Source organism: Triturus cristatus, chromosome 11 (genome assembly GCF_964204655.1).
Source record: "Triturus cristatus chromosome 11, aTriCri1.1, whole genome shotgun sequence".
NCBI lineage: Eukaryota > Metazoa > Chordata > Amphibia > Caudata > Salamandridae > Triturus > Triturus cristatus.
This window is the reverse complement of record NC_140594.1, coordinates 991,896,505-991,912,352: the sequence shown is the minus strand read 5'-3', so window position 1 is coordinate 991,912,352 and position 15,848 is coordinate 991,896,505. Positions and strand designations below refer to the sequence as shown.

General features: G+C 42.7%; 1 protein-coding gene across 3 annotated transcripts in view; it reads left to right on the top strand.

Annotated features, from left to right (window-relative positions):
• LOC146785799 (ceruloplasmin-like) overlaps positions 1–9,021 on the top strand; it is a 436,448-nt gene extending 427,427 nt beyond the window's left edge. For 2 of the 3 annotated variants that reach the window (XM_085635075.1, XM_085635074.1), the window contains 3 exons: positions 2,640–2,856; positions 7,528–7,667; positions 8,859–9,021. In XM_085635075.1, the coding sequence (XP_085491201.1) occupies positions 2,640–2,856; positions 7,528–7,667; positions 8,859–9,017 (516 nt within the window). In that variant the 3' untranslated portion in view covers positions 9,018–9,021. The remainder of the gene's footprint in view (positions 1–2,639; positions 2,857–7,527; positions 7,668–8,858) is intronic. The other variant, XM_085635076.1, reaches the window with a different exon arrangement.
• The last annotated feature ends 6,827 nt before the right edge of the window (positions 9,022–15,848 follow it).

Sequence of the window (15,848 nt, the reverse complement as noted above, 5' to 3'; positions counted from 1 at the left end):
GAAAATAATGAACTCTTCAAACACGCAGTGAGGGGGCTTGTGTTGCTGAAATCAGTTCAGGGAATGGAGAGTTATCTTTTCACACTCACCAGCGCAAGTGACAGGTTCCTGGTCATCCGATTTATGTTTAATCAGCTTCACCACTTGCTGGCTACCCCGCCCGGATATATTCATTCAAACCTGAGAGGGCCTTGTGGCTGCGACTCTAGAACTCCACAGGATACCCTACATTTTGTATTTTTATGTAAATATTTTAGCCATCCTAGGAGGCAGTTTCTTTGTACCCTTTTGAAGTCTCTGAATTTTGAGCAAACTCGAGTGGCGCTTATGCACTTGCAGCTTTTGCCCAGCAAGTACTCCCTCTTTGTAGTAACAAACTTCCTGCGGGCCGCCTATTGGTCAAGGCAAACAAGACCTGATGGAATTTTGTGTTGATTAATCTCTAATCACTCCGTTTTTAAGTGGATGTAATCAGGAGTGTTATGCTATTTATTTATGGATACGTAATGAATGTATTTTGTATAATGATTTTATCTTTTATGGTTGTGATTGCATCTGAATAAAGATTAATTTAATTAATTAATATTAAATAAAACAAAACAACATTGGCAGGAACAGTTTTGCTAAAGTGATCTGCATGAACATGATGAGAATCTCAAAATATGACAGGCAGTCTTCCATAGAAGAGCAGAGCTATGGGCTCTGCCACGTCAGTGACTTGGCAGATCAACTTGGGAGGTCTAAATTATTTCCTTAGTTATGTATATTAACTGCTCATATCCTTAATCTAACAGATCCGTATCGTCCTTAGCAAATGCACAATGCAGAAACTCAGCACCATTTTGGCTGACTTACAGAGGGTGTTCCTTGCCCTCGGTGCTTCATTTGTGCCGGTGTTTGCTGGTGCTCAGCACCAGCACTTAAGTTTGAATACAGGCACTTGTTTATGGGTGTACACCACATGGTAGCGCTCTCAGCCAATTTTATGCACACAACACAAGAGTTTAGCAATTCAATGTATTTGAAGAGTTATACAACTTGCACATCTAGGCCATCCATACATCTTGGACTGACCTTCAATAGTCCTTGTTTAAGGGTCATGGTTTGTGGATACTGCTGGCACCGCCGTTCAACAGCACTGAAAGGAACTGTGGGTGGTGCGGCCTTCAGTAGAATACCTTCGGCCACAGCACTAATGCTTTGACACCCCTGGCACTGCCATTTCTTCCATCCTCTCAGGGTTTATGAAGGCAGCAATAAGAGGTTCATACCCCTTACTGTAGCTCCTTGGAAATCAAAAGGAGGTTATTGAGAGTAGAGAGGTGGAACAATGAGGTAATACTGTAATGTCATTAGTTTTCAAAGGGCATGCATTGTCACTTCTTCCACCCTTGCATTTTGGTGTTCTTGCACCGTGGATTTAAAGTAAATACTACAGGCCATATTTAAGAGTTTGGTGGCTCAGGGCAGCACAGCAAATCACCTTGCTGCGCTGCCCTGCATCACAGGGAAAGGGCAGGAATGCACAGTATTTATGCAATACTGCACATTCCTGTCCTTTTCCCTTGATGCCGTTTTGGTTGCCTAGCGCCAACGGAGGCACCCTTGCACCATGGTGCAAGGATGCCTGTGTTGTAGACAGGATTGTTTTGTGTGCATTAAGAGGCACCTTCCTGCACAGAAACAATCCTGAGAGGCTTTTTCGTCTTTCTGTGTGTGCTGCACAAAGAGGAAAGAACGAGGAGAAATAAAGATATTTCTCCTCGTTACGTCTCACCTGGAGAGTCGTATCTTTTTGGCGCATTCCCAAGTTTACAGGGTCTTGCAAATCTGGAAACATCCACGCAATGCCCATGGAACGCCTACCCAGGCAGAGTAACGCAATTTGCGCTGCATTGCTTTACTCCATATTTTTATATTGGCTTTGCATGGCTTCATAAATGTGACTTAAGATGTGCGTCACTCTTGCACCACGTTGCACGTTGCAAGAGCGACGCAAACCGGACCATATAAATGGCCCTCCATGCATGCGCTCCTAGAAAGGAGAAATTGGACAACGTTCACAGCAATGCTGGCAATCGTTTAAAGCAACCTGAGAAGGCTTGGGGTTGTAAAGAGCTCACTGTCCTGACTGCAATCTTTATAGATGTGCACCTTTTGTCTGAAAAACATAACCACAAAACGTCTATTCTTGGAAATAACTTTACCCAGGGACAAAATGGGCAACTATGAAGGCTGCGTGTGCCCGGTATTCATTTTACATGATTTGAATTTTCTTTCTGTCCTCCATGACATTCTCCAAGCAAACACCTGTAAACCAAAGACCTTTTAGAAAGATGCACCTTTTTTGTTTGCATCTTTTATCATTCTCCTTAAGTTGTCGGTGAACTAGTACATGTAAGCTTACTCTGTGTCCCCCATCATTCTGGTGTTATTTGTATGAATGTTTATGTCTGTTATTTGCTGTATTATACCTGTGTACAAGAGGTGCTCTGGCGCCCCCTGGCGCCAGTTCCCACTTATATCAAATTAACTCCTACGGCTGTCTGAGCTGTGCTCCCATTTGAATGCCCATATCACTTTGTGACGTGCCAGGATTAATTGTTATATGTCACTAACTTTAATGATTTCTGTTGCAGGATACTTTCAGCGGGCTAGTCGGCCCTCTGGTCATCTGCCGAAAGCCGCCATTCGACTATCTAGGCACGCGCCCGACCAAACAGTTTGTTTTACTTTTCATGATTTGGAATGAAAATCTATCCGAATATTTGGATGAGAATATCCAGACCTACTCTCCTAATCCAGACCTGGCAGACAAGGACGACGAGGATTTCCAAGAGAGCAACAAATTGCACGGTATTATAATCATTGCACATATATTTTGAAGCACGTCCATTTTTAGGGTTATGCTGCAGTTAGTATTAGTCACCCCTCCAGGCCACTGATTTATGGTCCAATGCCTGTTTTTTCATATTAGCAGCCTGTGTGGAATACTGAGAATGGCTCAGTCAATCAGAATGCTTGGAATGCTGGCACCAACAAGTATTGCTTGCCTGCCTTCTCGCCTTCAGTGGCAGGAACATGAAACGTTGAGTCAGTTACTGATAGCATATTGCCCATATACTACCAGGCATTACCAACTGTTAATTGCCCTTCCCCTTTTTTATGTGCTCCCCCTTCTGCTGGGGTCCATAATCACGAGGCAGGCATTTCGCACCAGTTAATACCCTCTGCAGAGGATGCTAACCACTGTTAACACCCCGAGCAGATAGCAGTAATGAAGTATATACATTCTATCAGTGAATGTCAGCTGAACCTGACATAAACATATGGGGTGAAAATCATTTTATCAGTGCAAGAATCGTATAGTAAAGTAGCAATAATTCATTATGGGGTGAGAAACTAAGGGGGGTCATTAGGATTGCGGGCAGACTTTAGTCCGTCTGCCACCCTAGCTGTAACGGGACCGCCCGCCTGCCATTCGGCGGTCCCGCCACCCCAATTATGATGCGACCGCCACCGCGGCGGTCGCATCTGGCATTTTAACATTGTGGCGGGTGCTGCTTGCAGCACCCGCCGCAATGCTAAAATGGCATGTTGTGCATTGCCATGCACAACGTGCCTGCCACCTTGTGCATGGCAATGTATGGTACCCCCCAAGTGCAGACCCCCCACCCCCGGGGGCCCGCAACGGGCCACCAAAGCAAATTCCCGCCAGCCCTTCCATGGCGGCTTTGCCGCCATGGTAAGGCCTGCAAATGCCCTATATCCTAATATGGATGGCGGTGCCGCCTAGGCACTGCCACCATATTTGCGCCCCAGCTACGCCCGGCCAGCAATCGTAACGATTGCCGACCGGCGGAAAAGCAGCAGACTGACTTTCCGTCCGCTGCGATACCCACCACCATCTTAATATGGCGGTGGGTAATTCACTTTACGAAGGTGGGCGGATCGCCACAGCCAGGCCGGCGGTGGCGATCCGAAGGCCATCGTAATCAGCCCCTTAGTTTGAGAATGCCAGGCTGAAGACACTAAATTGAAAATTCTTCAGTTTATTGAATTACCAAAGTGGGTGTGTGAACTCGAATCCCAGTCGAGCTGGGAAAAAACAAGCATATTTTTTTAAAGTTACTAACACAATAAGAAATGTAAGAATAAATTGTGTTAAAAAGGGTGAAAAGAAGGATTCCAGGAAAAAAATGGGTTTAGGTAGTCTGTCTTCTCTCTAACATGACCTACTACCAGGAAAATAGCATGCTTCAAAATAGGTAATAAACATTAGGAAATGGGATGATGGCAGAGGAAAAGAAGGAAAAACTAAGAAAAAATGGTGAGAGAGGAGAAGCGCATGGGGAGGAAAAACCCATGAATCCCCAACAGCACGCAAGTGAATAAAGTGGATTAACTGGGGGCCCCCTAAAAAAAAAGCACAACAAATCTATGAAAGCAGTCAAAAACAGGGCTACACTTCAGAAATGACAGCCATTCACCAATTGATGCCAATAATTTTTAAAAGATTCAAGGAACTCGTTTTAAGGGAAAATTAACAAAACCTTATTGTAGAGGGAACACTCAATATCTAGTAGTTTCTGTCCTTCCATACAAATTAAAAAACAGCTCAAAACATAGGGGTTGATTAGGATGGCGGGCGGACCTGAGTCCACCCGCCATCCATGCGGTGTTGGGACCGCCCGCCAGACATGCGGCGGTCCCGCACCGCGAATTAGGATGCGACCGCCACCCTGGCGGTCACATTCCGCAGTTTACCATTGCCACTGCTGCTGCTTACAGCAGTACCCACCGCAATGCCAAATTGCCATGTTGTGCATTTCCTGCCTGCTACCTTGTGCATGGAAATGGAGGGGGGTGCCATGGGTGCCCCCCAAGTGCACCCCCAGCCCCCCAACCACCCTGGGGCCCGCAACGGCCCTCCAAAGCATATCCCCGCCAGCCTTTCCATGGCGGCATCGCCGCCATGGAAAGGGCTTACACCGCACACATCCTAATATGGATGGCGGTGCATGCTAGGCACCGCCACCATATTAGTGGCCCAAGTCCACCCGGCCGGCGACCGGCAGAAAAGCACTGTGCGTCCGCCGCGATACCCCACCATTATAATATGGCGGAGGGTATTACTCGTTACTATGGCGTAACGGTCTCCACAGCCGGCTTGGCGGTGGCGGTCGTTATGCCATCATAATGAGGCCCATAATTTACACCTTCTGTTCCACATCTGAGGAGGGAGACAAAATTAGATTTTTTCAAAAATAACATCTTTATTCGTTTCCTTCAATACTGTATACTTCCAGTCAGCCCAGCCAGTGCTTTTCGTCCTGTCACGGACTTCATCAGGGTAAGCACTTGTGGTGCAGTAATCCAGAACAGGTTAGTTCTTGAGAGTCAGATAACCACCAGTCACTCCCTAGTGGAATATAATGACAAAAGATGAAAAAATATCCTTTGCACTTGAGCATGTAGCGGACCAGATTAGGCTAGTCGCTATAAGTTTAGAAGCAGTCAATACCTCCACAGTGGGATCTGTTGAGCCAAGTTAAACCGTTGTGTAATGGTACACCTGGGAATGCACCAAAAACCTATGCCTCTCCAGGTGAGGCGTAATGGGGAGAAACGCCTTTATTTCTCCTAATTGTTTCCTCATTCTATGTGTGCTGCATTGTGCAGCACACATAGAAAGAGGAAAAATCACAGGGAATTGTTTTGTGCAGGAAGGTCTGCACAAAAACAATCCTACATGCAACACAGGCTACCTTGCACCATGATGCAAGGGTGCTGCATTGGCACCAGCAGTGGAGAAAGGACAGGAATGTGATCAATATGGGTAATTCCTCCTGCCCTTTCCCTGTGACACAGCTCAGCAAGATTGAATTATTGAATAATTTTATATCGCCGCCTTGTAGATATGCCCCTTTGTTTTTATGAAAAGGGAAAAAAGAGTGGTACGGTTTGGTGAATCACAGGGTTGGCTGTATACCAGCCCCTGCAGCCAACATACACTGCTCATTCTTAATAAGCAAACACATCAGATCATTAATTGAGAATAATAATTCTAAAAGCAAATTCTCAGCCATATAGGTGAATGGTGGAGTACTATTGCTTTATAAGTAATGCAAGTTTAAACTGAACATGCACTTAAAAAGACTTCTAATGCCAGGGACTGGTGTCATATGTTCATATTCCCACCTGTTTATGATGATATAATACATCAGGTGAAGTGTGACCATTAAGGGAGGAGAATCCATCAGACTCTAGACAACATTCACATCATATCATTTATCAGAAAATAGTCTAAAAGAAACAATGTCCCATGTGCTGCCTTGGAACTGAAGGTCAATGAAACAATTGATCAATTAATTCAAACTGTGTGAACATGATGCTGGAGCAAATGTTATATTAATTGCAAATTGAGTACCCAAACCAAGGATCAAAGTAAGAGATTCAAAAAGGACCTTTTCAGTGTTCTCAGAGGCAGTAGACTGGGGTGCCTGTATTCCCATATGATAACAGTTGAATTAATGGAAACCTCTAGTTACCAAAAATATCCCACCTAAATGAAAGCTCAAGGGAGGATCAGAGGCGCTGGAAATCCACTAAAATCTGACTGGGAAGAGGCAGGTCAACTAAGTTTTTAATTGATCTGAATTGACTCAAAGGAAAAGGATGACATTGGACAGAGAAGTGTGCCTTTCCAACAAAGCTAGGCTGTGTTTATTCGAGGCCTACCAAACATTCACAATAAATGAGGCCTACTACTGCAGTTATAGTAGGTGTTAAACTGTCCCCTGCATGCTTGCCCCATCCTGTCTTATTTGGTCTTCCTCAGACATACAGTAAGTGAAATATCTCGCAAATATCTTTGACTGCATTCGAATATCACAGATCGGAATAATAGTACAGAGCTCCTTTCCCTGCTCTGCCAATTGTTCAGAGTTTGCCATTAGTCCCATCTGACCAATGGTTTTATGTTAGAATATTGTATACAAAAATATTGTCTCACATAAGCATAGTATCCCATTGTATGTAGATTTTCTCTTATTAACTCCAATTCTTGATTTTTTAAAATAGTCACCAAGTAGGATACAATATTTATGTTAGACAATAATCTGGCAATGGTATTTTAGTTCTGCTTCCTGAGCAACACCACAAAGTATTTAGGTCACCTAGCAATTTTTAGGATGACTGTGCAATTGTCCTACTCCATGCACATTAAAAGATGCAGCTTCAAGATATCCAGGAGATAGGTGAGCTTTTTAAGCTGCTGATACATTCACTGTGTCAATTCACAAATCCCTACAGTACCCATAAGAGACCTCAGAAGCCTCAGTCTTTGAAACATGGGTCGTAGACTCAAATCTTCCCTGCGAAATATTATCTCAAATGAAAAACAGCAATGGATAAGACTGTATGACACACATTCGAAAAGATTTTGCTCATTCTTGATTCTCAGAACTTTAACACTTGTTCCATTTCAAGAGCCTGATTTCTCATCCGATGTGTCTGTTTTCCTAGGTATCAATGGTAGAATCTATGGAAATTTACAAGGCCTTAACATGAACGTTGGCGAAGAGGTGTACTGGCATCTCATTGGACTGGGGAACGAGGTCGATCTGCATACTGTGCATTTCCATGCGCATAGTTTTGAGTATGAGGTACATTTCCTACAAATTCATATTCCACCTATTTCTACATCACAAACCGTTTCAATTGTAATTTTATATGAAACAGCTATCATTGTAACATTATGCAGTCTGTGAGCTTTAACAAAAAAATGACACTTACCCTTCCATCCGTTTATCGCAGTGGCGGGCCCTCATGGGTATTCCGATAAAGTTCATGATACAAAACCTGGCAAATATATTATAACAAGGCAAGATAACCCTGAAAGCTTCAAGCATGTTTAGGAATTGTGTATATCTCAACTGTATAAATCCACCCTTTGTTCCTGAGTATTGTGCTAGAGAGCGCAGTGCACAAAACACTTAATAAAGAACCATAGTTGTGTTTATAATGAGAACAAAATCCACAAAAACAGAATCAAAATACCCTAAATATGATGCAAGAAATGGTAACTATTGAGTGAGAAGGAACTACAGAAGTGGATGTACTTCTTAATTTAAAAGATTGAAAGTACATTCCATGGGAGATTTTAACGTTAGTCCTGAAGAAGGTGGTCTTGTGTTTCTGACTTCCACCGAAACGCGTCAACACTTGGTTTAGAAGGCAGACTATAGATTGTGGTGACATCTGTTTTCCGAACAATCAAGCACTTGATGATATGTCAAGGAGAACAGTTGATCCGGATCTAATGTCTTCCTTTTTTAGTTGATAAGAAAGCAATTTTCTTCCATGTTCTCCCTTTTTCGCAATTTGTGCATAGAACATAAATTAGGTTTTTAACCTTTTTAACCCTGCTGTATATTTTTTTGTAAGTGTATGTGACTATTCATTGTTATTGTGCTGATAAATTTTGTCATATTGAAATAAATATATATAATTCATGTGAACACTTCATCGGGTTCAGGTTTTGGTGTCTTGTTCTGGTGACTGATTGTTTTCAGATGTGAGCCATTGTGTGGAATTGTATACGTGCCGAAAGGGGGAAACGTTTTTGACAACTTTTTTTAAGCTTCACAGACTTTTGGCAAGGTTTAAAAACAATGGTCAGAAATTGGCTAAAGGGATGTTTGCCATCATCAACCGAGCTTAGAGCAGACACATCTGAACTACAGTTACTAAAGAGCATGAATGAACACATGTTGACATTATTCTTGCAGCATAAATGTGTAGCATGACTTGAAAGTAAATAACCACCCCTCATACTGTATACATGTTCTCTCTAGAATTATGAAAAGCATCATTCGGATGTGTTTAACCTCTTCCCAGGAACCTATCAAACATTAAGAATGAAAGCATTATTCAATGGAACCTGGCTTCTGCATTGCCATGTAAATGATCACATCACTTCTGGTATGGAGGCTACCTACACCGTGATCGCATAATAAGGTAAGCAATAATAGCAAAAAAAAATGGTTAAGAATGAGAAAGAGGAATTTACATGACTGAGCTCACCTAGATGGTTAGTTAGTAAAACTAAGTTTGTGGCAATAACGCAGCTTCATATTCAGCGTTCACCCCATCACCCTATCTGATTTATTTACACAGCACAATGGAAGAAACACTACATCTCCCACAATTTTGCATTCTAAATCAGGAAAAATGAACATAAAAGAAATACAGCCAACACTATAAATGGACGTGGCCCCAAACGTTTTTTGATGTGCTGAGATTATAAGCCGTAGAGGACTCTAAATGTAATAAATAACAGCAAAACCTAATGCAAGAGGCAAAGTAACTCCTACTTCCTTTGGCCACAGTCCTCAGTGTAATAATCTGTCTTGCAATTGTCATCTTTCTATATCATTGGAGTCAGGCTTGACCCCTCAGGCTGACGTTTGATTGGTTGAAACTGTAACTGCAAACAAGCAAAAAGGCTATTAAAAACACCTAGGGTGGGAAACAGGTATTCACATATATAGTGGCAGAATAATATTAACCTCATTCATCTTTAATAAAAGGAGGGCTCTTCTTCACTCTCAGCTTGGAGAATCTACAATCTCATTACAAGACAGAAGGCTCTATTATGCAAGTTTAAAGCATCCTCACCGCGTTCACCCCAGCATGCTGAATGGGCTACCAATAACAGGTTTTGAATGTAGAAATCCTTGAACAATCTGCTGATTTTAGAATATCTTCCAGCCTGGCATAAGCCCAAAAGGCCTTAGAAGTCATAGCACTCCACACTGAATGTGAACCAAACGTACCTGCCTCTACCCCCACCATAGCCATTACCCCCTACACCCATCTACTCAAAGTAGCTGAGGAAGCTGGTGTAAAAGGTTTTCTCAATGCCATAAGTAAGTGAGATGCTGCTGAGCTACATCCCTTCATTGCCTGTATAAACTCCTAAAGACATCTTACCACACATTGATTCGGTTTTAGGGGAAAAGAAGGAAAGTAAATAGAAATCACAGGATTATTGTATGCCTTGTAATTGTAAAGTACACCCCAACTGTAGGACTGAAAGAGTAGCAAAACCAAATTAACATCACTTAGCTGAGAATATCTAGGTTCAAGATGATTCTCATACCTAATCCCTTTCAACAATCTATACCCCATAGGATGCTCACCCACTGGCTTACTCTGAACCTTCTGATGCCTTGCTGAAATTGCTGATCTGTAGCTGTTGACGATCCTGAAGGATTTTTGATTTTCTGTCAAGAAACACCTGAAGGTTGGAATACTTCTGACATCTGAACCAACAGATCATTTTTCCTTTCCACACACCAGCTATATCAGTCATCCCAAAATGATTTATAAACTCTAGATGTTCCTTGTGCGCAGGATGCTCTTATATACGTGGAAGTGGACTCCCAAAGGTCTGGCATTTCTGCAAATGTCCTGAGAGGTTTCAGGCCACCAATACTAATGTGCTGTCCAGCACCAGACTGTGGTAGTGTCTGCTTGGATCCTTCAGCAATCCTGGAAATACAGGGATCCATAGTCGACAATCCACCAACAACTCTATAAGAAATGGGAACTATGGTTGGGCTCTCCATAGAGAAGTGACAATTGCCAGCCTCATTAAATGCCTGCAAACCTGAGAAACACCTGGGAATCACGAGGAAAGGTAGAAATGCATAAAGTTTTCCAAAAGACCAATCCTGCAGAAAAGTATCTGTAGCTAACGCTTTAGGATCTGGCCTCCAACTGTCAATCAGGAGGTGGACAGATCTAAGTTGAAGAGCACCCACTACTTTAATATGGTCTTGAAGTCCCGAGGGGGCAATTTACAGCTGCTGCTGATGTATTTACTCCTCGAATACCAGCCTTCCACCATGTGGAGGGTCCCAGAAAGTATCCGCCTTCAATGAAATTCCCTGTTGGAAACAGAACTCTTACATTGACCTTGACAACCCACCCAAATCCTTGTTCTTCTCCCTCCTAGTTTGGTCATGTACTTGACTACTGCCAGATTGTTCATGTACAAATGTACTGTATATCTTACCCTGTTCTTCACCAGGTTTTAAATTGCAAAGAAGCCTGCAAGAAGTTCTAAACAATTTATGTGCAATATAAGTTCCCTCCAGGACTATCTCTTGCTCCAGCCAAGTACATGCCACACCTTGCACCCAATCCCCATAGTCTTGTATTTGACTGTAAAACAAGATTTGTGGCAGTAGGAAAAAAAGCCCTTCCATTCCATGTGCCTACATGTTTTAACAACCATTGTATTTCTTGTCTGGCTTCCTGATTTATTTTATTTATAGATTTATAGAGCGTGCAGCTACCCAACAGGGTTTTCCGGTGCTGAGCAGGACAACACTCAAGCCACACAATGCAAATAAACAGCACATAAAAGATTATACTTGATTGTGAAGGAAGGTCTTTAATTTCTTACGGAAGGCTAAGAGCGAATCCAATGGAAGGGAATTCCACAGTTTTGGGCCAAGGTAGGAGTATGAGCAGCCTCTCATATGAGCAAGACGGAATTTGGGCACAGAAAATAAAGAGAGGCTAGCTGATCTTAACTGTCGAGTGGGCACGTAAGGTTTGGCCAGGCTTTGTATGTAGCATAAGGCCTCAAACTTGATGTGTTTGTTCACCTTGAGCCAATGGAGCAGATCAAGCAAAGATGAGACTGAGGCATGTTAAGGCAGCAGGAAGAGGAGACATGCAGCCGCATTTTGTGTGAGCTGTAAACGATGGACGGAGGCTTTATCAGCACCCAGGTACAAAACATTGCCAGCAAAGACAGTAACTCCCAGTTTTTTTGGCAGCAGGTAAAATGGGGGAGAAGGGGGCAAGCTCCTGCGCCCCACAATCATGTAGACCTGGAGAAGTGAGTCTCCCATTTTGCAACGCATTTTGCCTTGGAGGCAGGGGGTGAAAATGAGGAGGTACATTCTACCTCGTGTTCTTACACAGTATTGAATTTTGACATAGGGGAAGTGGAAATAGCGCTAGACTCAGTTGCTAAAGGCAGAGCACCAGGGCCTGACGACGTACCGGCCGATCTGTTCCAGAAGGACAAAACAATCTGGTTAGAGTATATACTCTTGCTAGTGAATGCTATAGCCAGTGGGGCAGCCATTCCAGAGTCATGGAAGGGTGCAGAGATTTTGCCAATATTTTAAAAAGGGGATCGCTCGTGCCCAGGCAATTACAGACTGATCAGTCTCATAGATGCCATTCAAAAATAATGGGTAGAATGGTACTCAACAGGATACGAGATTGGATTGTAGACAAGAATATACTAACTCCTCTACAGGCAGATTTTCGCAGCAACGTGAGCACGATAGACCAGGTCTTTCAGTTTGTTCTGATTTATTGGTGAGTCGTTGTGCTGGCTGGTGGTACCATTTATGCAGCCTTTTTGGATTTAAATCTGCCTTCGACCTGGTTTCGCAAAGCAAACTTTGGAGGGTATGCAAGGATTTGGGTATGCCTACAAAATTGCTATCTGTTGTAGAGCATTTATATGTAGGAAACTTTGCCCAAGTACGCTGGAGCACCCAGGATAGTAAAACCAACCCTTTCCCAGTATCTATAGTGGTGCGTCAAGGGTGTGTCTTGGCGCCGACCCTATATTCACTGTTTATTAATCGGGTTGTAGAGTATTTCCCTGCTTTTCCAACAGATGCACCTTCACTTGCAGGAGTTAAAATTCCCATACTTATGTTTGCAGATGATAATCTGATTATTTCCAAGACCCAGAGCGGCCTGCAGAAGACCTTATCAAGATTCGAGGGGTTTTGTAAAGATCGTGGGTTAGTGATAAACGCAGATAAAACAAAGTTTATGGTCTTGTATAAGCACAGAGCAATATAGGGCAGGGTGTCCCTTAATGGCAAATTATTGGAGCAAACTGATGTTTTTAATTATCTGGGGATCACGTTGGGGAATAGACTTAATTGGAATCCCCAGATAAATACCCTGACCCTAAAGCATAGGCACTTAGCTGGTGTTTTGCTGAAGGAATATAAGAACTCACATACCCAACCCATGTACCCTTTAGTTAAGATTTATAACACTAAAGTTATAGCCTCTGTAACATATGGCACAGAACTCTGGGGTTTTAGTGACCTAAAGCCACTAAACTTAGCACAGAACAAATTTGTGAGAAGTGTTATTGGCCTACCACAGAGCACTCCACTAAAACCAGTCTTCTACAAATGTATGGGTCCTAGATACTTCATGTAAGATCAAGTGGCTGCAAAATATAAAAAACTACATTGGTTAGTATCGGACTGCGACACTTGTGGAATGAGACAGAGAGCCAACAATTTCCCCCCAAAAAAGAGATGCAAAGACTCTACTGGTCTACGGTGGCAAATAATAATATAATTACCTCAGAGCCAACATCTCTGACGGGCAAATTTCTAGAATTTAAGCCCTGCCCACAATATGAGCAGTACTGGGATGCCATCACCAAACCTAGGGACAGACGGCTATACTTCCAATTTCGGGTAGGCACATTACCTGTAAATGTATTCACATGCAAATGGCATAGTGAAAACGACAGTATGTGTAAGCAGTGCTTAGAACATGAGGAAACTTATCAGCATATTTTATTTGTTTGTCCGGCATACCAGGCTCCACGGAAAAAATTGCTGCGCCCACTATGTAAGAATATGGGTGTTAGGAGCAGTGCTATCGCCCTAAGAATACTGTTGACTGTCTCTGGTGCACAATGTGTAATAGCTGTTGCCAAATTTTTGAGTTGGACCTGGTCAATCGGGGAAAGTAATACGGCAAAAGTTGGTATGACCACCCAAGTATCCAAACCATAGTTTGGAAACAAAGAGAAAATATGTAGTGATACAGACTCGGGTATGCGGGTATTATACAGGAAAGTGGTTGCATCCCAATATTAGATGGTATTTCTTTATCGCTAGTGTCACTTATGGTCATGGGTTCCAAGTCTATTTGTCTTGTTAAGAAATGCCGATTGTATTAATGAGTCATTCTATGCCTTTTATATCAATATGAATTTTAAGGTATTTTATCAAATTGATTGAAACGTCTTAATTTTTGGATTTTTAACATGACCGCATTTTATTACGCATATACTATATTATGATTAATATTTTTTAATGGAGGGTAAGTGCCTTCTTTTGTAAATGTTCTTTTATGATCTTAATTGATCGAAATAAAGATTGATTGATTGCTTGACAATACATTGCCGTAATCAAGTCTGGAAATTATACAACGCCTGCATAACCGTTCTCTAGGCTGAAGTATGGAATTAACCAGAGGATTTGTTTTAGCCATTTAAGGGCAGCAAAGTAGGTCACAGTGCACCCAGTCACTTGGGATTTGAAGGAAAGGTTGTTATCAATAGTAAAATCCAAGTTCTTGACTTTAAGGACTGGAGCAGATAGAGGTCCCAAAGTGTCAGGCCAATGGTTAGTTCCCCAAAGTTTGGGATTGTTTCCCAGAATAAGAACCTCTGTTTTTGTACCATTCAGCTTCAAGGCATTTCTGGACATCCACAAACAGATACTACTCAGTCCGAGCTGGAGCAGGGAAGGGTCCTGATGCTGACAGGGGAGAGAGAAAAGATGATCTGGGTATCATCTGCATAGGAAAAAATAGTCAGCGAACATAGAGGTTAAAAAGCAGATGGCTTAAAATTGAGCCCTGCGGAACTCCAGAAGATAATGCCACTGAATTTTATTTTATGGTATGGGAGAAGACTTGGAATGAGTGATCTTTTAAGAAAGAGATCAGCCATCTCAAAGCCACACCCTCAATACCTGCGGCTTCAAGATGATCAGCCAAGATTGAATGCCTCACTCAAGTCTAGTAAAATGAGAGCTACCGTGCCACCACAATCAAGGTGCTGCCTGAGATATTCAGTGACCCCAAGCAGAGCCGATTTGGTGCTGTAGCCAGATCGGAAGCCAGACAGTGACGGATGAAATATATTGTGAATTGCCATGTGAGAGGAGAGTTGATGTGACTTTCTGAAACCTTAGAGAAAACAGAAAGGAAGGATATGGGGCGGTAATTTGACCAACAAAGAGGATCAAGATTGGTCTTTTTCAATAAAGGAAGTGCAAGAGCGTGTTTCCAGATTAAGAATCAAGCTAAGGACTGACTCGTCCAGAAGCGTCAGCTTGGATGGGGGAAGATAGTCAAGTGGGGAGCCGGACTTGATAGTTCCCAGTAATGATTGAAGAGTGGCCAAGTCCAGCGGGAGCCAGGCCCTGATTTGTCGAGACTCATCAGACGAGGAAGCCCTGGAAAGTGAACCATCTCTGAATATTGCAAACACCTTCTCAAGTGTTTTATCTTTATTCTCTAAATAAGCAGGTCCTTGTGCCATCTTACCCGCTAAAGTTCTCTTATCCAGCCTACGCGTAGTCAGCTACCATCTGCTGCCTGTCAACCTGCTTTATTGTGCCTCCTCTGCTCATTTCTTGCTCTGTTTTGCCTTTTCTGCTTTTTTTTCTGCCCTCCGTTTTTTAATTTTTTTGTTCGGTTTCCTGCCCTCTGTTTTGCCCTCTTCTGCTCTATATTGCCTTCTCTTTTTTTCCCCATCTGTTTTGCCGTTTCTGCTCATTTTTTAGCCTTCTGTTATGCCTTTTCTGCTAGTTTTTCTGCCCACTGTTTGGTCCTCTTCTGCTCTGTTTTGCCTTATCTGCTCGCTTTTCTGCCCTATGTTTTCCCTTTTTCTGCTTATTTTTCTGCCCTCCCCTGCTCGTTTTTGTGCCCTCTCTTTTGCCTTTTCTGCTCATTTTTCTGCCCACTGTTTGCCCTCTTCTGCC